Raw genomic sequence first — 23,933 nt, forward strand, 5'->3', positions numbered from 1 at the left:
TATATATATAGATCAGACCAGCAAGGTTATATGCATGAATATCTACAGAAAAGATATATACATATCAACCAAATGGAATTTATAATCCACAGATTTATAATTCCAATCAAACTAAATCAGAAAAGGAGGATTTTTGCTTAGAAGCATAATCCAAAACCGACAGAAGGAAAGATGGCTCGTGTTTGGGTAAGGGTTTTTAGCGTGAGTCAAGAGACCACTCTTTCCTTAAAACCTTATTTGCCACCTCCCACAAGTGCTAGGAGCGTCGTGGCCTAGGTTTCCCAGGATAAAACGCGCTACGGTTCGACGTTTGAGCACCAAAACGAACGAACCCGGCGAACTAGAGTAACAGCATTGAACACAGTTAGGCTTAAGAAGGGAGTAGAAGCAGAAGGTTTTGAAGCTTGAAAACAAAATTCGTGTAGAGCTCTTGTGCTTGTTCTTGGTGTGTATAAAGCTTCTACCTTCTACCCCTTCTTATATAGGAGTGGTGTACTAAATAGCATTTATCGTGGCGTTAATTACACGTTGTGTAACATCTGAAACAGCAACCCCCATTAACAGAATTAAATTCAAAATTCAAAACTGGAGTTAATGGACTGTTGGCCTTCAGCCTCACCAAGTTTCGGCCCCAGGCCGAAACCATGGTTCAGTTCGGCCTGGACCGAGCTTGTCTCGGTCTTGGCCGAACCCAAGTGGCTATTGCGTTGGAAAATATGATACCGAAAGTTAGCATAACTTAGCCCGCAAGGCCAGCCAATGTCCCTAAACCCTAAACATGTGTTACACGCTAACACATCTCGTAGGTGCTAACAGATTAGCCCTCACGAATCCATTCGGTTTTTGACCGAAAGGCCACATACCCGAATCAATGCTTCCGAAATTGAAGCACGAATCAGTGCTTAGTAGTGAAGCATGAAACATGCTACCAAACTAACGCACCGATTCCAAAGCAATCTCTATTGCTTTAAATTATAAACTCACAGCAACATTCGGTTGCTTAATTTATAATTCCAGTGCTACTTAGCACTAGGATTATTAGTTAATTACACAATTAACCAAACCTCCTTTCGTGCTAATCACATAGCACTTTTACAACGCTAAATTTAATTAGCCACATACGAAAGGTTTAAGCTAAGTAAATTAGCATTAAAACCAATCATAATCTAGCACCTTTATTGCTATTACCGAAGCACAAATGCTTAAGTTTTCAACACCTAAAGGTGCAGCCACCAAGTGGCCGAAAGTGCCTAATTAAGCACTCTACCTAGTGCTTAATAGCACTGTTACAGTGTTTTAATTTGCACTTCAAAGTGCCAAATTACACTTTCCATTAGTGCTACAAAAGCACTATTCACCAAAACACAATTTGTCTCAAATTAAATATACTAGTATAATTTGGAATTTTTGATCAAGTTAATTATCACACAATTAACGAGAACAAAAATCAACCAAATTTTCCGACTAGTTGAATCAAGCTTATATAATCGTTCTCAGAATATTAATTAAAATATTCAACAATTGAGCTGTGACGTTCACGATTATATAGCTATCTCAATTTTTGACAAATTGATCCTTGAAATCCTTATCGTTCTACATGAACCAGAACCGAAGTTCTCTACGGGATTTCAACATGTAACACGCTTGTTACATTTCTTTCCGGCCGTTAAGCCATTTTAGCATTTTCCACATAATGCTATGTGATGCACTACGCACCCATATTGAATCATTTCATACATTTGACATTATTCTAGCAAATAATTCGTATGCACCAAGATTCAACTCAATGGAACAATTATATTTTTATTCAAATAAAAATATTACAAGGATACTACAATTTTTATTTCACAAATAAATAAATAGGAAAATACATTGGAAACGAATTCCTTATTCCTATTTCGTAGAAATCCTTCAAACCCGTGTGCCTTGTTCCATTCTCAACCGTCCACTCCACAAAGGGTGGTCCATAGCGCACATCGGGGGTACCTCGGTTGTGAGCTCACTCGTCCAACCATCCACATGTTTTAAACATAGAGAAGTTGTCCTCAACCTTCTCACCAGGATGGCGGTTCGCTTCATAGTGGCATTTTTCCTTCTTCTAGTAATCTTCTTGAAAGCTAAGCTTTCGCTTGAGTTTTCTTCGATTACGGTTGAAGTCATTTGTAACACTACCATAGTCCTCAGACCATGTAGTCATTACACCATCATAGGATCCTTCGTGGCTTTTAGCCGATCCACTAGGCAACACAATAGGTACCAATTGTGTGCCACGAGCCACAGGTCTACCGGTTCGTGAACCAACGTTCTCCGGAGCACCATCGTGTGTTTTTGCAACTCCCATGGAAATATCATTTCCAACGTTGCTGCCACCAACTGGCATCACGGAATGTGCAACATCGTTGCCGTTCCGACCACTTGAATGTGCACCACGAGTAACATTCACGGATCCAATACTCTTGGAATCCATCGACTTGTTCATTATCAAAAAAATAAGGTTTTAAGATTGTTGGTGATAATGAACCAAAATCGATTTAATATTGTAAAATAATATTTATATATACACACACGAAGTATATAAAATATTATTCGATATATATATCCGAAATATATATATATATATATATATACACACAAATATATATATATATATATATATATATATATATATATATATATATATATATATATATATATATATATATATATATATATATATATATATATAGATCAGACCAGCAAGGTTATATGCATGAATATCTACAGAAAAGATATATACATATCAACCAAATGGAATTTATAATCCACAGATTTATAATTCCAATCAAACTAAATCAGAAAAGGAGAATTTTTGCTTAGAAGCATAATCCAAAACCGACAGAAGGAAAGATGGCTCGTGTTTGGGTAAGGGTTTTTAGCGTGAGTCAAGAGACCACTCTTTCCTTAAAACCTTATTTGCCACCTCCCACAAGTGCTAGGAGCGTCGTGGCCTAGGTTTCCCAGGATAAAACGCGCTACGGTTCGACGTTTGAGCACCCAAACGAACGAACCCGGCGAACTAGAGTAACAGCCTTGAACACAGTTAGGCTTAAGAAGGGAGTAGAAGCAGAAGGTTTTGAAGCTTGAAAACAAAATTCGTGTAGAGCTCTTGTGCTTGTTCTTGGTGTGTATAAAGCTTCTACCTTCTACCCCTTCTTATATAGGAGTGGTGTACTAAATAGCATTTATCATGGCGTTAATTACACGAGCTCGGGCTTAAATCAAGCCTTTCCGAAGTCATCTCTAGTTGGAATTTGATTTGCGTCTGCGGTCTCGTACAAGATGGAGAGAGGGAGTGTGGCAACGTCGAGTGTTTACCGAGAAACGGAAGAGAGATGGAATCAGAATTGAAATTACAGAATTAACCCTATATTTAACACTAACTTAACGGATTAACAAACGGAGGACGATAGTGAGTTAAAAAACAAAAGTCTAGGACTATATTAGGTCATCAAAGTCATTTAGGACGAAATTAAGAAAAACCACTATAGTCTAGGACTATTTTGGGTATTAACTCATAATATAACTAATGAAGTTATATCTCTTTTAAATTTTTTATAATGAATAATTTTTTTTTTAAATAAAGGCATTATAGACATCTAAGTCTAAATTAATTAAATGCATAGGTATTTTTGTTGTTGTAGCTACTAATTTATTTAATTTAATAAGAGTAATAAAGTGACGTACATACTTTTCATCAACAATAATGAAATCATTGATTTTTTTTTTAATTTACATTTGTTGTTGAGATAAATTATTTTTAGAGTTTGTCAATGACAATTGTTACAATTCTTGTCGATAGAGGATGATAATAAATAATTCAAAATATATAGTTACAATAGATATTGTTATAATGATGTAGTAAAAATTAACTTATAAATTTCTTTAGAAGATTTCATGCATTGATAAAATTCTGATGTGTAAACTTGTTCAATTGGAGTTGGTGGAATATCAACATTGTCAAATTCTTTGGAAAATGGTCATACCGTTTTAGAGTCCAGGTATAATTGTATTTCTGATCAACAACTTTCTAGTTAGGTCGCGAAGATCTGACAATGATGTACGAACAATTTTGTCCAATAAAAAAATAGTTATTATTTGTAAAGTAATGTACAATTGTACCATTATAAAAATACATACAAAAAATATTATTAATACCATAACGACCTAAATCATACCAATAATGCAAAAGTATAATTGAAATATTAAGTTTTGTTCTGATCTAAATAATCAAAAGAAGATTAATTAAACGAAAAAAAAAAATTTAACCTAATTTTTTTTTAAATGTATAAAAATCAAATGATTTTTAAAGTTATTGATTTATAATCTTTGATGTTTAACTTTGAATGTTATGTATTTAGTCGGACTAATTATTTGACCAAAGTTTATGTTAAATTTTATATTATATATTTTTGTAATACATTTTAACATATTCGTAGTATATGTTCAACAATTATGCCAACTCTAATTGGGATGGTGTTCGAACCTAAGACCTTTCTTATAGAAATTAATGAGTAAGTTAAAAATAATAAATAGTTAACGGAATATTTCGTTATTAAAGTTTATACTAACGGAATTTAGGTTATTTAAGGAAAGAAAATAATATAATAAAGAGTAAGTAACGAAAATCATTAAAAAAAATTAAAATCAAAATAATATAAACCATTCATTTTAAAAAAAACAATAATACCGACATTTTTTTTTTGGTTTCAAATAAGGGCCTAATATTATGGGCTCTTATTAGAATTGTAGATAGATAGATGTAAATGTAGATGTAGATTTAATGGTCCCGACACCCAAGACTCCATCAATAATAAAACCTAAAATTTATGTGTAAAAATATAAAAATAAAGATGTTCTATCACGTTAGGAAAAAAAAAAGAGTTCACATTAATTATAAATCCCAATTCCCAACTGACCCAACTACTCAAAGTAGTCGGCAAGTTGCAGTTGAATCTGTGACTGCCATAGCAGGGGTAATCATGCAATTTCAGGTTTCGCCTTCTACTCTTTTCTTTTTTGGTGGGTATTTCGCCTTCTACTCTATTATTAGTATCGCTGCATCACCGCAGTGCCGCACCAACATTTAAGGAGTATATTTATTTATTATAGAAAAACTTTTAATTTGCTCTATAATATATTAATTATCAATGTTACATGTAATATAAGTATTGTCTTTCAACTTTTAAAACGGTAAATATATTACTCCTCTCATACTATACAAAAAAAAGACAATATATGTATCATTTTAGAAAATAATGAAACAATATTTACACTACAGAAAGACAATGACCCTGTTTGGTAAATGGCTGTTAGCTGATAGTTGTTAGTTGTTAGCTGATTGTGTTAATTAGAGAGTATAAATAGTTGATAACATTAGCTGATTGTAGAAAAGTGTTTGGTAAATTAGCTATTAGCTGATAACTGTTTGATATAATTTCTTTTCTCAAAAAGCTAATTGAAAAAGTTGTTTGAAGTAGCTTTTTGAATTTTAGCCTTTTGAAGTTGCAAAAAACTAATTAACCAAACATTTATATTGATATTTTAACTAAATCAAACAATTAGCTCAGGTTAGATCAGGACTATGTGGTCTAATGGTACCCGGGTTGGACTTCCATTTGGAAGGTTGTAAGTTCGAGCCTCAGTGGAGGCGTTATTAGCTCTTTGTATTTCAGTAGGTTGAGAAAGTATATGAACAGGTTAAAATTGGCCTATTTTTTACCAAACAGCGCCAATATATATCTTTTTATTTAAATATTTGAAACTTACACCGCTGCATGCATTCAAATTGTCTATATATGTGTTTGTAATTGACTAATTGTATAAAACAGAGCTGCAAATCTCCGTTTGGGTTCTTTCTCGCTCTCCAAGGTACTGTTATGTTCTTCTATGGTTTTAGTGTTTTGAATTTGGAAGTAAGAATTAAGAAATTACCTGATGCTATTATTCTTACCAATTCTTGACAGTTTTTGCTTCTATTTTTCGTTAAATTGTAATTGTAGTATAGAGTTTTAAGAGTAGTTGTGGAAATTTAGCTTGATCATATGCTGAGGAAATCTTGATCTAGGGTTTTGTTTGAATTGTTATATCTTTAGTCCTGGTATTGGATTTGATTTGAATTTGAATGAATTGCATCTTATGTCCTTTTGATTGTAATTCTCGCCGAATGATTGACTTTTCACATTCATAAATTGAAATTATTGCGAATAAATTGAGGTCGAGCAACATACCTCAATCTTGAGATTTCATTCCATTGTCATAATAGAATAGTTTGGTTTGATTAGAACTCATAGATTAGCTTAGTTTCAGTTAGATTCGAAGTCATTATATTAGATTAGGAGTCATTATGTTAGCCTATATAAAGGGCATCTTCAATCAATAATATACAAGCAGAAATTTTAAAGAAAACAGGGAGTTTGGGATCTCAACAAAAATCCCAGTGTTTCCTCTCCATGATGTGAGCCTGGTTGTCCATATCAAATACTTAAAAGTTTACTTAAAACTATTACAGATATGGATATTCATGAGAGAACTTCTATGCGAAAAACAAATAAGAAGCTTATATTTGTGCAGGATGATTGATTCTACAGCTTTCATTAGGCCATGAGCTATGACCTGTGATGGTTTGATACTTTGATCTCAATCAGCTAGTGGGTGGCGTTTAGATTTTTTTTGGGGGGTGTGTGTAAAGATGGCAAGGCGAGGCAAGGGTAGGCACTATGCTTATCGTGGAAGGAAGGCTAGATCTGATTATGAAGGTTATGAACAGTCAGATGAGGATTACAAGGTCTGTGAAAATGAGGTGTTTGATGAGTCAGAGGATGGATACTCTTCTTTTCTTGGGGATACATCAGAAGAGAGTTTAGGTGAGTACGAAGATAAGGAAGAGGAGAAGGAGGTGGAAGAGATGGACAGTAGGGTGGTGAAAAAGGTTGTTAAAAAGAATGATGTCAGACCTAAAGCACCAAAGAGACAGAAAAATGGAGTTGTAAAACAAAGAAAAAGGAAGAGACTTGCGTACAGAGGAGAAGATGATGACAATGATATTTGTGATGATGATGATGATGATGAGGAATTTGCCCCATATGGGATCAACCGGGTTGTAAAACGAAGAAAAAGGAAACAGGTTGTTTACAGAGAAGAAGATACTGACATTGATGATGATGATGATGATGATGATGATGACAGGGAATTTACCCCAGATGAGATTGATGGTGCAGGTGATGATGAAGATGAGTTGCCCATGACAAGAAGGAAAAAGAAATTGTGCAAGCCACAATTGAGAAAGGGCAATGGCAAAGGGACGCAGAGGAAGAGAATCTCTGAAGTCTCAAAGAAAAAAACAAGGAAGAAAAACTCTAGGAAGAAAATCTCTAGAGTTTCAAAGAAGACCACAGGGAAGAAACGAAGAAAGAAGCGTAGGGTAAAAAGAAAAGCAAGATTTGATGATGGTGATGGGGAGTCCATGAACATAAACACAACGGAAAAGAAGACTAGGAAGAGTATTGGAGTAGGGAGAAGGAAGAGAAGAAGAATAATAGATTCTGATTCAGATTTTGTGACTTCTGAGTCATCAGACCTTGAATACACTATATCTGAAGAAGAGAGAGAACAAGTCAGAGAAGCAAGTAAATTTTGTAGAGGCTTGACAGCTAGCTTGAGGAGACCAGCTTTTTTAAAGAATTTACCAGAAGAAAAAACTCAACGACTTCAAAAGAAGCGTTCACTAAGAAAGGACAAGGAGAAGGTAGAGGAGGTGAAGACTGAATCAGGAAAGCAGATATGTGGAATTTGTTTGTCTGAAGAAGGGAAGAAGACTATCCGTGGAACTTTGAATTGCTGCAGCCACTACTTCTGTTTTGCTTGCATCATGGAGTGGTCAAAGGTAGAATCTCGTTGTCCCCTCTGCAAGCAAAGATTTGTAACAATCAGTAAGCCTGCAAAATCAAGTGCTGGCTTTGATTTGAGACCTGTGGTGATTCAAGTTCTTGAACGTGATCAGGTCAGTTCAATACTTCAATCATTTCCAATTTTCTTGTTCAATCATTTCCATTTTTTTTTTTTGTTGCAAGCTAAATTAACATCATTATGTTTTTAACGTGGTTGTGTGAAGGTTTATGAACCATCTGAAGAAGAGCTTAGGGGTTATCTTGATCCATATGCGAATGTCATTTGTACTGAATGTCAACAAGGTGGGGATGATGCTCTTATGCTACTTTGTGATATCTGTGATTCGCCTTCACATACTTATTGTGTTGGCCTTGGACACGAAGTACCTGAAGGTAATTGGTACTGTGAAGGCTGTAGATCATCATCTCCTGGTTTCCCAAACCCACAAAATTCAAATCGTACACCTGAGAGTAGAAGAGTCAACAGCTTTTCTGTCAGATCGCCACCTATAGCCAACACGAGAGATACTTTTGACTTAAACGAGATCTATGTGCCTGATACACCATTAGCCCAAGTTCACTACACTCCATCTCCCAGAGATAGTCAGGCTGCTTCTCCAGCTTCAGGATCTGTGGCTTCCACAGTTTCAGACAGGAGAAGAATACATCGTCGAATAAATCAATTTCTTAGTAACAGAACGAGACAGGTAGACAGTAGAACTAGAGACAATGGCTAGTGTGGGTCTATGAAGAGAGTTAGCACCTTTATCAACTTTAACCATTTTCCTGGAATAGTTACAGGATAGTATAACTGCTTCACCACAGATTGAGAATGTTTTCGCTAGAAGATCCAACCATTTGAGGGGGCAGTTGAAAAAACAATCAAACCCCTACTATGGTTCAGAGCTCCTATATTGTATTCTTAAAATGTTCATTTGGAAGGAATAATACTGGTAATTAGTTCAGGATTGGCTCTTCAAAATTCCATACTGCAATTCTTTCTTTTACTCTTACTTTTGAAGTCTTATACTGATGTAGCATGATCAATTCAGGAAAATAAAAATGAAATAAGTATTTATTCCTACGTTTTTTTATATGTGACGAAAATTTTACTCCTAAAGAATGTTATCACATTTTCTTAGGGATGTCAATTTGTCCCGTCCCAGACGGAGATCCCCAATCCTTGCCCTATTGGAGATGGGAATGGAAAAAAATTTCAAAAAAGGGGAACGGAAATTGTATGTAATTTCCCATTAAAAACGATGGGAATTATTTTTAATTCTCCACCGTGGCGGGGGTCGGGGTTTTGGAGACGGAAAGTACCCTGCCCCTACCCCTGCCCCGTTGCCATCCCTACATTTTCCTTCTTTTAGTGGAAAACAATCTTTGCCATTTATTCACTTAGGTTAAAGGGCTAAAGTGCCCCTACTTGCAACAAGGGATGTTAGGTTAATCAATAAACTCGAGTTTAAATTTCACTATTTTATCTCTGCCATTATTATATATACCAAAAATAATAATTTAAAATCATGAGATAAACAAAGAAAACATGTTGGATAGGGTAAAGATACACTTATTGCACTACCCTGTAGCCTGTCCCAAACACAAACTCAACCAATAATTGGGCAAGCTACTTTTAATTATATATATATGTATATAGTCAAAGCATTAACTTATATTTGGAAAGGAATACAGGAGTTGGAAACCTAACAACTATTCTACTAGAGAGACACAAAACACTTGTAACTACATCTTATTCCATGGTTGGATTTTCATACATCAGAACGACTAGGCAAACCACTCAACATGCGGCCATTATCCGTGAATTCGAGTGTGTCCATGAGTGCGCCAATGGCAGGTCCCTTCACAAGTTATCGTCGAGAATTGTGGACAACAGCAGTCCTTGAACAAACTCGCTCCTCTTTGTCCTCTCCTCTTTATCCTTAATTGACAATGGAGGTTGTTTTCTACAAAAATATTCAGAAAAAGCAATACCCATTGCATATTAGCTTTAAGAACTTCCCCCTGCTTCTGTTTAGGATCAACCGAAGAAGATATCAAGAAAAGCATTGATGGTGGTGACCCCAGCCGAGATGGCTAAGGATACAAACTTGTAATCACAAGGTCACCAGTTCGAATTCCAGCCCTCTTGGTTTGAGCCGGTCAGTTATGGGCAACCGAGGTTGGTTTACCTCCTTGTGGTCCTTTGTCGGCTAGGATCACAAGGCGAAGTTTACCCAGTGCACACCCTCGGGTAGTTTAGAGGTTTATTTTTTTGTATCATCCAAAAAGACTAAAAACTACGACAACAATTAAATCCATTGCAAGCATACCATAAGCTAATATAAAACCCATAATACTCGGTTCCTGTCACCAGATAACAAGTCAAACTAAAGACAACCTGTCAGATGAAGAGACTGGAAAGAAGTTGGTGAAGGAAGAGAAATGTATGAACATACCTTTCAGATACGTTTTCTGGAGTGCTCTTCATAGCTGAGATGGCTTCAGCAGAAGAGCGTGGCTGAGCACTCCCAAAATCATCAGCCATAGGCAAAATAAACGATGACAGTAATGGGTCAGGTGCAGCACTACTCGAAGGAGCTATAAAGGAAGACCCTCCTAAGAGAGACTGTAAATTTCCTTCTCGCAGTTTCCTCCTTAGCAGTGAAAGTGTCGAATGAGAACCCCCTTTGCGTGATTTCCTCTTGCGCTGCATGTAAACTCGAGTCAAGGAGCTCACAGCAGAGTCATTGTCGTATTGTTTACTTATAGGATATTATATTATAAGATTTTATAGCGTGAGAAATTCCAATCTAGTGGCCAATATGCATCATAAATGTGTGCACATTGATCTTGAATCCTTAACAAGTATATCAAGATTCCTAGAATGCACATGGGCCAAACCACACTAAAAGACTAAATCATATGTTACTTAGTCTAACCCATGGTTTTATAAACCCATATGTTCTCTCTTATTTTTCAATCTGGGACTCTTAACAGGATCAAAGAGCAAATTCCAAGAGATAGAGGTTCCTAAATAAATGGAGGTGACGCTACTCTTCAGCCATGCCACACTCTGGCTTTATAAACTATCATCTCAACACGGCACTTGCGTGTGGAATGAATGAATAAGGGGAATAGGCATCAAAAGGCAACACAAAATAGCTATAGCAAAAAGAAAAAAAAAAAAAAAAATAGCAGATTAGAAAAAGGATATCTTGAAGATATTCCCATGCTGCAATGTTATGTGTGCAACCATATCAACCCCCACCCTCATTTCGCAAACTGGACACACCTGTAAAGAGGAGAATTCGTTGAGAGCAACTGAGCATTAATACTTCAAGAAATCTTTAACACCTCTCGAACACTGGAAACAACAATACAAAGAAGGAGAATCTTGAACTTAAATCTACACGTAGATACAGAAGCTCGGGAAAAAACTCACACCCCTTTCCTCTTTAATTAATAAAGAAAATAAATCAGACCTAGCACACAACGGTTATAACTATCTAGTGCACAAAAGCCATTAATAAACTAAGAACATGGTAAGTTCAGTTAGTGCTTTGAATTTATAGTGCAAATGGGAATTTCATCTTAACTTTTCTCTAGCACCCAGAAACAACAAAACGTTGCAGGCTTTGCATACAACTGCCAACATTTAAAGTAAGCAATTACCATATGACAGTGGCTCGTGAGGAAGATGGTTATATACTTATTTACATAGTACTATTTCAAGCCTAGGAATGAATCGGTTAACAAATTATCCCTTCAAATTTACAGAATAACCAGGCATTTCCAGTAGATCAGCACATAAAGCAATCATAAACTTTGCATAATCAACTAAAGTAAGAAAATTGGGAAATTTTTCCCATTTTTTTTTTAAGTAAAAAGCCAATGATCTAATTGAACAAGAGAAAGAAATACCCCGTTCTTGGCCTCAACAGGGTGCTCATCATCAATATGGCAGCATAATCCAACGATATCGTAATATTCGGAACAAAACGGGCATGGAAACTCCTCTCTCACATCATCATCTACCATGTCGATTTCTTCGAAACCTATCAACATTTCCGCATCGATACCCTCCCATCTCATCCCTACCACAATACCGGCACACACGAATCGCATCAAAAACCTCATCTTTAGCATTTGGAGAAACTTAAGAGGCATAAATTTAAAATTAAAATTAAAATTAAAAATTCCCAGATAACATTTCATTTCATCCAAAAACCCAAAGGGGAAAAGGGAGAAAACATACGTTCAAAGGTATTCAAAACGAAAAAGGGAAAACTCCAGGAGATAAAAATTTCACCGAAAAAATAAGGAAAGAAATGAAAAAGAAACTTACCAGATCGAGACTGGGAAGCGGATTGATAGCGCCTGGAAGTAGAAGATAGACGAGCGGCCCAAGAATCAGCATCCATGGTTACTGATAAATCTCAATTAATTATCAAGAAAATTGAAGAAGCCAAAGGAATCAGTGAACCAGAGGAGACGATGATGATATAAGAAAGGAGAGAGCAGAGGCCCGTGAAATGAAAATCCCACCTAGAGGAGGACGAGTGTTGTCTTCCACACAGCTTTTATATTCTCACTATGTATAGAAATTAAAAGGGATAAGGGTCAAATATACATCTAACTTGTCCAAAAAATATAATTAAGCTTTCAAATTTAGAAAAGAAAACATCAAATAAATTTTGAACCTTGAGAATAGATGCAATTAGACCTAAATGACACTTCATATTTTTCTTGTTGATTCGGATAATAATAATAATAATAATAATAATAATAATAATAATAATAATAATAATAATAATAATAATAATAATAATAATAATAATAATAATAATAATAATAATAATAATAATTATTATTATTATTATTATTATTATTATTATTATTATTATTATTATTATTACTTATACAACGGACAATTTGACCCTGATAAATGGTGAGGATGAGAACTGTAATAATTGTATTAAATAAGATCATTACAAATGTGCAGATTACAGGTATATATAAAGAGAGTCTCATAGAGACTGAGAAGGGAATCATTGTAACCCCACTTTTTTTAAACCTTATTAACAATACTTAACTTAGAAAAGAATACTAAACAAGCATCATAAACTTACTAATCAACTTTAAGAGGTGTCACCGCCACAATCACCACATACGGTGATTGCACAGGCAAGGAAACATCTAAACAAGTCAAGCTTAACTAACTTTAAACAAACTAGCGGGATAACACCCCGGTGTCCAACACCATCAAAACATCTAGATAAGTCTACAACCAAGTCTAAAAAAAAAATTGATAAGAGTTTAGACTACAACTAGCACTCTAAGCTAAGCTAGTCTAACTCGATCGCTCTCAAGAACTGGGCCCACCTGAAAGGGGTTAACAAACAAGCAAATAGAAAAACAACTTGTTAGCACGAAGCTAAGTATAACGCCACTCAACTCTGTAAACTACTATAGCATATACTTTTGGAAAACATTTATTTCACACACTTAGATCATGTATTCTCAATCACTTTAACAACACTTAAACATACTCAACAGAAAACCTATATGCTTGCTAGGGGTGTAAATGAGCCGAGCCGTTCGCGAGTCACTCGTGAGCGGTTCGGTCAACGCTCGGCTCGAACTCGGTCAAAATCGAGCTCGGCTCGAGCTCGAGCAGCTCGTGGATTAAACGAGCACGAGCCGAGCTTAGGTATTGTAGGCTCGCGGCTCGACGAGCCGCTCGCGAGCATTATAATATATTATATGATATATAATATATAATATAATTATATTATATTTAGTATATAAAAATAATAATTAGGGGAGGAAAATTAAGATACTTTAATAATTATGTATAGATAAAAGTCATAAAACAAAGTAGTTTAAATTTTAAATCAAACAGGTCAAATTCGAGATCAAAATTGAGCTCAAATTTGAGCCTAAACTCGAGCTTGAATTCGAGCCTGAACTCGAGCTCAAGTTCAGGCTCGAATTTGAGCTCGAGCTCGAGCATCAGTTCACGAGCTCGAGCTCGAGCAGTGCTATCATTAACGAGCACGAGCATGAGCCTACCCAGGCTCGGGCTCGGCTCGGCTCGTTTACACCCCTAATGCTTGCAACCTAATTATCAAATAGGCACACTTTCTCAATCATCCAACTCATCAACAATCTCATGCTTTCTCATATATAACTTATCATGGCGAAATACACTAATCATGCTCAAACTGATGGGTAAAGAGATACTAGATACTCAACAAGCAATCTCATACTATCATATATCTCAATAAACAATCTCGTATAATCATATATCTCAATAAGCAATCTCATGCTATCATATATCTCAATAAACAATCTCATATCATCATATATCTCAATAAGCAATCTCATGCTATCAAATAACTCAATAAACAATCTCATGCTATCATATATCTCAATAAGCAATCTCATGTTATCATATATCTCAATAAGCAATCTCATGCTATCATATATCTCAATAAGCAATCGCATGCTATCATATATCTCAATAAGCAATCTCATGCAATCATATATCTCAATAAGCAATATCATGCTAACATATATCTCAATAAACAATCTCATGCTATCATATATCTCAATAAGCAATATCATGCTAACATATATCTCAATAAACAATCTCATGCTATCATATATCTCAATAAGCAATCTCATGCTATTATATATCTCAATAAGTAATCCCATGCTATCAAATAACTCAATAAACAATCTCATGTTATCATATATCTCAATAAGCAATCTCATGCTATCAAATAACTTAATAAACAATCTCATGCTATCGTATATCTCAATAAGCAATTCCATGATATCATATATCTCAATAAGCAGTCTCATGCTATCATATATCTTAATAAGCAATCTCATGCTATCAAATAATGGATAAATGGCAATGTAAAGTGATGCTTCTTCTCATTCTTTCATGCAATACGTGCAAATCATTTAATAATGCAATAAAATGAACATGATGCTTTAGTATAAGTATAGATAGATATACATATAACTCTTTCTTTGGTAACAAGGAACACTTGTTCGACAGAGGTTTCTTAGAGTCACAATGACTCGTTTTTCTCTTCTTTCACTTGAGTCACACAGACTCGCTTTTCTATTCTTTCTCTAGAGTCACAATGACTCGCTGTCTTTCTTTCTTTACTTTTACTCGTGAGCGAGGTAGGAACTTCATCATAATGTGAACGGACCTATCTGGGCTCGGCATCTAGCCGGCCTAATACTCATCTCGCCCACAAAACAACTCTCTTGGTTCTTTTCTCAAACACTGTGGAATCATGCATCGTACTTGTTAGTGTGCACACCCCCTAACCGGGATTCCGAGCCCGACGGGTAGTATCCTACCTAGTAACTCGGGAATATCGACCTCGTTACTTCACATCGGATCGCAATGTCAGTTTCTTTCTTTACTTTCTCTTTTCTTTCGAAAGGACATAGTCCTAATGGGTCTCAAAAACCTCGGATTACTCACACTAGATACATATAGATATAACTCATGCATTTCAATCTCATGTAACAACTTTACTTATGCAAACTTATGCACATAGCTTCTCAACAACTTTTCTTTTCTCACAATTTGGAAATCAAGTGTCATGCAACTTCTCAATGCAACTAGATAATGATTTTCCAAAATAGATATAGGTTTTTGAAAGAATACTTAGGCTCACTTAGAGCCGCTACTGCACTTAGTTCATGATATACTAAACATGCTCTTTTACTGTAAAGAATATCTCAAATTCTCTTTGACTATGCATTAAGCCAACAATGTGTTATTTCATGCTTATCACTTCATAGATATCAAAACTTCTTAGCAAATACTTATCAAGTATTGATCATGCTCTTTGAACTCAAAATAAACATCATGCTCTAATATTTCATTTTACTGGACAAATAAGTTCATGCACTGTACCACCAAATATCTCATATTCTTGACAAAATTCTCAATAACTCACAATAGTTATTTAAACATGCTAATCAAGCAAACTTGGCAAATAATGATCATGCTTCTTAATCCAACAATCAAATAATTGTCATGATTCTCATTCAAATAGCTAAGTCTAAATATTTCACATTTTCCTTCTCTGTAAATACTACACAGTGCACATCAATGGCATTTCTCAAACACAAAATCTATTGAAATTTACTCATTTCAACTCCAAATTCAACGAAGTCAAATTCTACTAGTGCGTCGTAACGACCCCGAGTGTCCGAACCTCAAGGGCCCGCGAGTCCCGGTTCGAACGACACATAGTTGAGCCACAAAGGGCCCGACCACTGCACTGGATTGGCCTGGCGGGGCTTGAGGAGCCCCACCGCTTGGACGTCAAGCGGCGGCCTAGGGCCATGACTCTAGCTGTGAGCCATGCCCTAGGGCTGCTCCTCTACGGGGCTTGCCAACGGTACCTGCCTAGGGCCGTTGGTTAGCTCCGTGAGCTAGTCTGGTGCACAGACAATGTACACCAGAGGAGTTCTTCTTCACTTGCAACAAGTTTTTGGACAATCCAACACTCCCAAATCCTCAACAACACATATTAGATCAATAATAAATCACTTAATAGCTCAAACACATCAATAATCTAGTATTTCTACACATTTTCAACAACAAACTTGACTTCACAGAGTCTAAGTAAAGAGGTGGGAGTCCATGGGTTATACCTTTGTTGCTTTTTCCTCTTCTTCTTCTCTGTGTGGATCTCTTCTTCCTCTCTACTTGGTTAGCTCCTCCTTCACCACCTAAACTCCCAAGCAAACCACACAACTAATCTTGAGAAAGAAAACTCAGAGATTGGGAGCAAAGGAGATGAAACCTTAAGGAATAAAGGAAATGGATGGCTGAGAAAGAGACTTGGAAACCTTACTGCTTTGTTCTTCTTGTTTGCAGAGAACACAAGGTTGGAGAGGCAAAGAAGAGATCAGGAGAAACAATGAGATAGTGAGGCTTTCATAGGGTGCAAAACCCTAGAAAGATTACCAATGATTGGTGGAGGGTAAAGTAGTCTTTTAGCTTGCTTCTTGAAAATATCAGACAAGGTAGTAGAAGGCTTATGGTCCACCTTGCATCATGGACCAAAGTCTAGAAAGATATTTTAAAATAGTTTGGGGGTCAAAATACATTTTTTCAAAAATGATTTCTATATGAACACTTGGTTCAGGTTTCTCAGATTTCTTCCGGTTTCACTTAGATTGACTTTTGGATCAAATTTTGGTACACAATGTACCCGAGAATTTAGGATTTTTAAAATAGAACAATCTCGGTGTTGAATTTATTTAAAATATAACTCAAAATAGTTTATTCAATTACTATTTTTCTCATAAAAATTTTGGAAGGGTGAAAATGGCTATTTTGGAATTTCGTCCTCGAAACTTGGGTTAGACGAACAGATTTTCTTGAAACAGAAGCTTTCTAAAAGAAGGTAAGAATTTCAAGAATTGGCTTAGGAGTTTTCTTGGAATAATTAGAAGAAATGGAATCTCTGAGTTCCAAACAAACATCCAAACAACTAAGGCGCTAAGCTTAATCTAACTACTAGAACTCACTAACTCAAAGTTTCCTTGTTACTTCTCTTATTCTCATCGTTCTTACCACTTCTTCAGTCTCAACACTTTGAACTTCTACGCTTCTTGCATGAAATTTTTAGAGTGTTTCATAAGCACCTTTCTTCTTACTGAATAGTATCTTGCTATTCTTCTCTAGGGTACGATACCCACAATTCAATCTAATACAGATCATAACATCTCTTGCTTGAAGTGTCAAGCACTTCCTTACTGACAATTTACCTTTCTCACTCGTCACTGGTATGATATATGTATCAAGATCCAATTCTCATGGCACTATCATTAAAGTGATCATATTCTCATTAATAACCCCAATCGTTATTATCTCATCATCTCGTCTTTCCTACCATGCATGATAACGCATCTTAGAGGTAGGTCACTCCATTGGTTCGCTTAGTGTGGTCTAACTCAATCTTAGTTCTCTTTTACTATAGGTTAACCATAGTAACTTTCTTTCAATCAGAACCGATGCATTCCTTTTATGATTTCCTTATTATCTTCGTGATCATAACCTATCCAATTAACAAGTTCTTCATCTAAAAATTCTTGATAATACAAACTATCATTTACTTCCCTATCAAGTGATTCATGATACTATGTCGTGCCTCCACTAACAGGAGAACTTAACTATCCTTGCTTCTTTTACCAATTTGTTGCTTACCTCTTAATAGCTTTGTTCACTTTCTCTACTTTAAGAGAATTCACACGCGACGTGTCACGATCATACTTCTTCAATACGCTTTAAATCTTTGTCCAGGTTAGTCAGCAGTGCTAACTTATAAATATCTTTCTTTAAATCTTTTCCAAAACTTCTTATAGTTCAATAAATTCCGGCTTTGATTTCTCCCTTCTTACTAGTCTTTACCACTTCTTTGCAAACGAAACTCTTCGCATTACTTTTGTTTCCTGCCTTAGCCACGATACAACCTTTCAAAAGTTCTTTGATACAAAGTCTCATTCTCTTTCAAGAGAATCCGATGATTGAACCAATCCTTTAGATTTACTTCTACTAAACTCAGTCTTTTAATTATCCCATCATTCTATCATAAGTTCAACTACTTCTTGTTTCATTCTCATTATTATACTCCTTCTTTAAGTCATCACGTATCTCATCATCCCTCAATCTACATTCTTTTACTTGTTCCTTCTTACTTCATTTATCCCTTAGTTTCTTCGCATCTCATAGGATCATACGACTTGCTTACAACATTCTTCCTATCCTCTCATATCTCAGGGTCTAATGTTATTAGTCATCATCTTAAACTTCACTCCTTCAGAGTTCACAACTCTTAGCTCATCTCTTCCTTATCTCCTTAAAGATAGAAGGAATTGTCTTACTTTGGTGTAATCCAAGCTTAAGTTTCAATCCTCTATGTTTCAAGTTCAACTTTTATTCTTTGAGTTTAACCTTTGAAGATCTCTTCACTATCAATCCAAAAGCATAAAAGTCATAGAGAGTTGAAATTCCAAAATCAACTATGTTACTTAAACAGGTATGGCGTTCATTAGGAGTGTGCCTGTCTCCACGCCATCAACAATCACTTGAGCTCCACACATCAGCTGTTTATTACTGCCGCTACTTGATTCTTGGTTTTCCTTCCTACTTCTCTTGTTCTTGTTACCGTCGAAGTTGTCCCTTCTTCCACTCTTTTCACTCTTGTTTCTAGACTGGTTACTATAAGATCTTTTCTTCAGGTCCACTCTTGTTAGGTCCTTGACCTAAGGCGTTCCCTTTTTAGTTTGCGTAGCATTCAAAGGCTCGATGCCCAACCTCTCCACACTTGAAGCACCTTGTGGGTTCCCACTACAATTGGTTCTTAGGTGATCCTTCCCGCACTTCTTACAATGGTGGTGTCTTCCTCCATTTTCATCCTTCCTTGCTACACTTGGGCCTTAACTTGGGCGATCTTTCCCGTCCACCGTGCCATGGTTTCCTTGAAAATCCTTGACTTGATCGTGATGGCTAAGTCTTGACTTCTTCTCTACTTGTTTCACGTCTTCTTTAGCTTTTCTCTTGCTTTGGCTTTGCGTGCTTTCTTGAATCTGATGTGCCTCGAGGGCAGGAACATCCATTCCATGGATACTTCGAATCCAAACGTTCCTTCTTGGCGCCATTACGATACTAAAGGAACTACGCTTAATCACTAACGTTTGTCTACTGTAAACTTATGCTATCCCTTTATGCGCAACAAAGGCACACAAACAGGGTGCCAGTATAACTCTTATACTTATCGCATAACTTTCTACTTTCAACTTTCAACTTCTAACTTCTAACTTCTAGCTTTCAACTTTTAACTTTTCTTTTCTTAAAGGTAAGGCTCGCAACAAGTAAAGCACACCAACAAACATAAGTATAAGCTATTATACTTCTTACTTTAACAACTTTCACAGAGTTTCTCTTTCAAACTTTAGCTTTCAAAGTTTCAACTTCTAGCTTTTTCTTTCGACTTTCAACTTTTAGCTTTTCAATTTAAATTTTTAACTCTTAACTTTCACTTTCACTTTCAACTTTTAACTTCTCTACTTTTACTTTCAAAAGATAAGCAAGCTGCACTTTAAACACATTGATAAAGCACATAAACAGTTAGGTAAGCGTAAGGAAACTCACAATCTCACCGCGTTCCTAACTGATGCTTAGAGTACTTCTTAACTTTGATTCTTACACTTAACCACTGAACTTTGAGTCCTTTCTCATCTTAGTTCTCATAACTTTTTTTTTTTTTTTTTGTATTAAGAAAGAGTTTTAATTGTTACAAAGAGAAGCACAAAGAAAACGCGAGATAAAATCGAACCACTCAATTCTCTCCTCCCTAATATAACTAAGAGCACTTTTGGCTAGATAACTTAGAGTTCTTTTCTTAACTTGTCCATCCTAGGACTTCAACCTAGAGTTTCTATACTCAATCTTAAGGGCCAAACTTCCTAAATTCCCGCAGTTCGTACCAAACTTACATAATGGATTACGAATATAGGAGATGGAAAATTGAAGAAAAAACATATGGATGTGAAAACATTGATATTTCAAAAGAAATTTTGTTAAAATGTTTTGGAAATCACATTGCAAGTATTGTGGAAAGTGTCGAAATTTTTAGCTAAAATAGGAATTTCAAGTGGCTATTTTGTGGTACAAATATACGTGAGGTCTATTTCTAATTTGGGTCATGTCAAAGTGGATTTATGTTCTTCGTAGTAAGGTGAAGAAATTGATATGTTGTACGCTTAAAACTGATAATAGGTGAATGAGAAATTGATTTCAAAGTAGACCCATTAGAGTTGAAAATTGAGATTGGAAGGCTTGGAAGTAACCTTTGTCCCATATTGGAAAGGAATGTGGGTTTGCACTAGTATATATAGAAGTCTCTCCACTTTTAGAAGGAGTTTAAGTTGTATAATTTAGAGTCTTTTTTTGTGTGTAGGGGATGCATACTAGACTAATGGCGTGTTTGGTTCATGGAATAGGTCGGGAATGGAATACTGTTCCCTGGAATAGACCTATTCCATTGTTTGTTTTGTAATTTTATTCACGGCCCGTTTGGTTCACGGAATAGGCTGGGAATGGCATAGCATTCCCAATAACAGACCTATTCTTTTGTTTGGTAACATTGTCTATTACCAAGAATAATGTTCCTAGTAATAGCCTATTACCTCATATGAGGTAATAGCTATTACCAACCCCCCCTGGTATTAACTTATTCCTGAGTCCTCAGGAATAGAATATTTTTTTTTTCAATGTTAACCTTATCTTTCTCGCCGTTCTCTCCCTACGTATCATTCTACCCTTCCCTGATTCCTTCATCATCGATTTCTTCATCATCAACATCAAAGTCAAGCAATTCTTTCTGCCACATCCAAATTAAAGTATCAAACAAAGGTAAATTTTCAGAATTTTATTGTTTACAAATTAAATATTTAAATATTTAATTATATATATATATATATATATATATATATATATATATATATATATATACACACACACACACACTGCTGTGGCTGCGGAACTCTCCGCGCCGCAGTAGTATATATATAATATATATACTGCTGCGGCGCGGAGGGTTCCGCAGCCGTAGCAGTTTTGTTTATTTTTTTTTTATTTTTTATTTATTTTTTAGTTAGTTTAGTTTATTATATCATTAATGTAATTATCACAAAATTCACAGCTTAATTAGTTTGATTGTACAATGATAGACTTGGTGGGAGTACCAGATAATGATATGTTCATCTAATAATTTACCCATCTAATATCAATCAAAGTTTATTTAGTTAAGATTAAGGTTGACAAACAGATAATCTTTAACATGGGAATTTGTGAAAATGAAAGAAAAGATTGAATTTTTTTTTATCTTGAATTGTATTGTAATACTTAGTTAGGAATTGTAATACTTACTTAGGAATTGAAAATGGATGGGTCCTTGACTTAGATTTTTATTTTTTTTGTTTTTAGTTTTGTTTTTTGTTTTTTGTTTTTTTTTTTTTTTTTATTTTCTTTTTGCTGTAAAAGTGTTATTGTTTATTTTGTTTTGTTTTTTGTCACAGCAATGTTATTGTTTATTTTTTTTACCATAGTGTTATTATAATCTGTATAAGTTATTGTAAGTTTTAGAGTCAATTCCATTTTTGGTCCTACTGTTATCGGAGCGTTTCCAATTTTAGTCCACCTTAATTTTTTTTGCCACTTTACAACCACTGTTATTGAATGTGTTCCACTTTTAGTCCACCGTTAATATTTCTGTCAAGAGGCCGTATAATCCAGGGGTATTTTGGTCTTTTTATATTTGTCTCTTCTCTTTTAATCGAGGCGCTTCGTCCTCTTCCTCCGATATTTGAAGATGGCTCTTCGAACAACGAGAATGGGAAGCCAAAGCTACATCTTTTCGTTCGTTCCAACATGGGTCGTCGAGGTTTCTTAGGTTTTAGGTTAATTTAATGTTCTCATTTCTTTAGTCAAACATAGTCTTGGATGAGAAGAAATGTCAAAATACCCCTAGATTACACGACCTCTTGATGGAAATACTAACAGTGGGACTAAAAGTGGAACACATTCAATAATAGTGGTTATAAAGTGGCAAAAAAAATTAAGCTGGACTAAAATTGAAAACACCCCTATAACAGTAGGACCAAAAATGGAATTCACTCTATGTTTTAAATTAAATTTGCAGTTATGGCTCGATTGCGTTTAGTAACTCGTATTGAAAGAAGAAAAAGATGTGTAGCTGTATTGCGTGTATGGTTGGATATGTGTGCTTCTGTGAGTTTATTGTTTATCATGATGATGTCAACCTTGACAATTTTGTGTTCTAATAAAAAACGAGTGAAATCTTATATTATAAATACTTTAGGGTCTCGAGAATATATGTTACGAACTGTGTATTCGTGTGATGAAAAATGCATATCTCAACTTAGGATGAATCGACATGCTTTTGTGAAGTTGTGTGCAATGTTACAAACTATAGGAGGGTTAAGGCCAACAAGAAATATGCTTGTTGATGAGAAAGTAGCAATATTTTTACATATTATTGCTCATCACGTAAAAAATAGGATCATTCAAAATAATTTTCAAAGGTCGGGGGAAACTATTAGTCGATACTTTAATATAGTATTGAATGCTGTTTTGAAACTCCGAAATCATTTATTCAAAGATTCTGAACCAGTTCCAGCTACCTCTACAGATCATAGATGGAAATGGTTTAAGGTAGTTAAACATATCCCCTACAGTTGAGTTATAAGTTTAATTATAATGTGAATATATATTTAATAATATTTGATATTATTTCTAGAATTGCCTAAGCGCTTTAGATGGAACTTTCATTAGATGGAATGATCAAAAGCACATGGTGTATGCTGAAGATGCAATTTGGGAGTCATACTTAATTGTAAGTATTTACTTCTTTTTTTTTTTTTTGTACTTTTATTTATTTTTATTAATGTATACATACAAATAATTTATTTATATTTATTATAGAGTCACAAAGAAGCTGCCCCTTTTAGAACAAGAAGCTTTAGGTTTTATAATGAATTATCTGCAATATATTCTAAAGATTGTGCAACTAGAAAAGATGCACAGACAGCAGATGACGTAGTTGAAGAAATACAAGATGAAGAACAGAATGATATAAGAGCTGACATAGAAGATAGTGCATTTGTTGGTTTGGATGATATTGATTTAACGAGTACACAACCTGAGCCACAAAATGATGGTAGAAAAAGAAGCAATTCAAGTAAGAGAAAGAGGAGTCATGATGAAGCTATTGAGATATGTGCTGAGAATATGCTTAATGCTGCGAAGCTAATAAGCAATACAATGTCAGAGGTTGGTAAGAATCTGTCTGATGGTCTTCAATATGATCGTGATATGGATATGTTTCAGAAGCTTGAACGTGCATTAAAAGAGGTTGATGGTTTGGCAAATGA

The 23,933-nt window shown here is 35.2% G+C and overlaps 2 protein-coding genes across 3 annotated transcripts; one reads left to right on the top strand and one right to left on the bottom strand.

Annotated features, from left to right (window-relative positions):
- The first annotated feature begins 5,793 nt into the window (after positions 1-5,793).
- On the top strand, positions 5,794-9,008 carry LOC109182035. 2 transcript variants are annotated; one of them, XM_019332050.1, is made up of 3 exons: positions 5,794-5,907; positions 6,610-8,038; positions 8,150-9,008. In XM_019332050.1, the coding sequence occupies exons 2-3, from the start codon at positions 6,728-6,730 to the stop codon at positions 8,660-8,662; spliced, it is 1,824 nt and encodes a 607-aa protein (XP_019187595.1). In that variant the 5' UTR covers positions 5,794-5,907; positions 6,610-6,727; the 3' UTR covers positions 8,663-9,008. The 2 variants fall into 2 exon arrangements, with proteins under 2 accessions (XP_019187595.1, XP_019187596.1); XM_019332051.1 differs by lacking the exon at positions 5,794-5,907 and having other exon boundaries at positions 6,356-8,038.
- A 538-nt stretch (positions 9,009-9,546) lies between these two features.
- Positions 9,547-12,498, bottom strand: LOC109182036 (protein DEHYDRATION-INDUCED 19 homolog 3). The gene is made up of 5 exons (XM_019332052.1): positions 12,274-12,498; positions 11,850-12,022; positions 11,143-11,220; positions 10,385-10,641; positions 9,547-9,892 (listed from the first exon to the last, which is right to left on the bottom strand). The coding sequence occupies exons 1-5, from the start codon at positions 12,347-12,349 to the stop codon at positions 9,790-9,792; spliced, it is 687 nt and encodes a 228-aa protein (XP_019187597.1). The 5' UTR covers positions 12,350-12,498; the 3' UTR covers positions 9,547-9,789.
- Positions 12,499-23,933: the final 11,435 nt, after the last annotated feature.

The sequence above is a fragment of the Ipomoea nil genome, unplaced genomic scaffold (genome assembly GCF_001879475.1).
Source record: "Ipomoea nil cultivar Tokyo-kokei standard unplaced genomic scaffold, Asagao_1.1 scaffold1043, whole genome shotgun sequence".
NCBI classification, from domain to species: Eukaryota; Viridiplantae; Streptophyta; class Magnoliopsida; order Solanales; family Convolvulaceae; genus Ipomoea; species Ipomoea nil.

What these genes read in the sequence shown, in the direction of transcription:
- LOC109182035 (XM_019332050.1), top strand. Translation starts at nt 6,728, where the DNA reads ATGGCAAGGCGAGGCAAGGGTAGGCACTATGCTTATCGTGGAAGGAAG. An exon ending in AAGTTCTTGAACGTGATCAG is followed by an intron (nt 8,039 to 8,149) that starts GTCAGTTCAATA and finishes GGTTGTGTGAAG; the next exon opens with GTTTATGAACCATCTGAAGA.
- LOC109182036 (XM_019332052.1), bottom strand. Translation starts at nt 12,349, where the DNA reads ATGGATGCTGATTCTTGGGCCGCTCGTCTATCTTCTACTTCCAGGCGC. An exon ending in AGCATGGGAATATCTTCAAG is followed by an intron (nt 10,642 to 11,142) that starts ATATCCTTTTTC and finishes ACTCGAGTTTAC; the next exon opens with ATGCAGCGCAAGAGGAAATC. An exon ending in CCAGAAAACGTATCTGAAAG is followed by an intron (nt 9,893 to 10,384) that starts GTATGTTCATAC and finishes ATATTTTTGTAG; the next exon opens with AAAACAACCTCCATTGTCAA.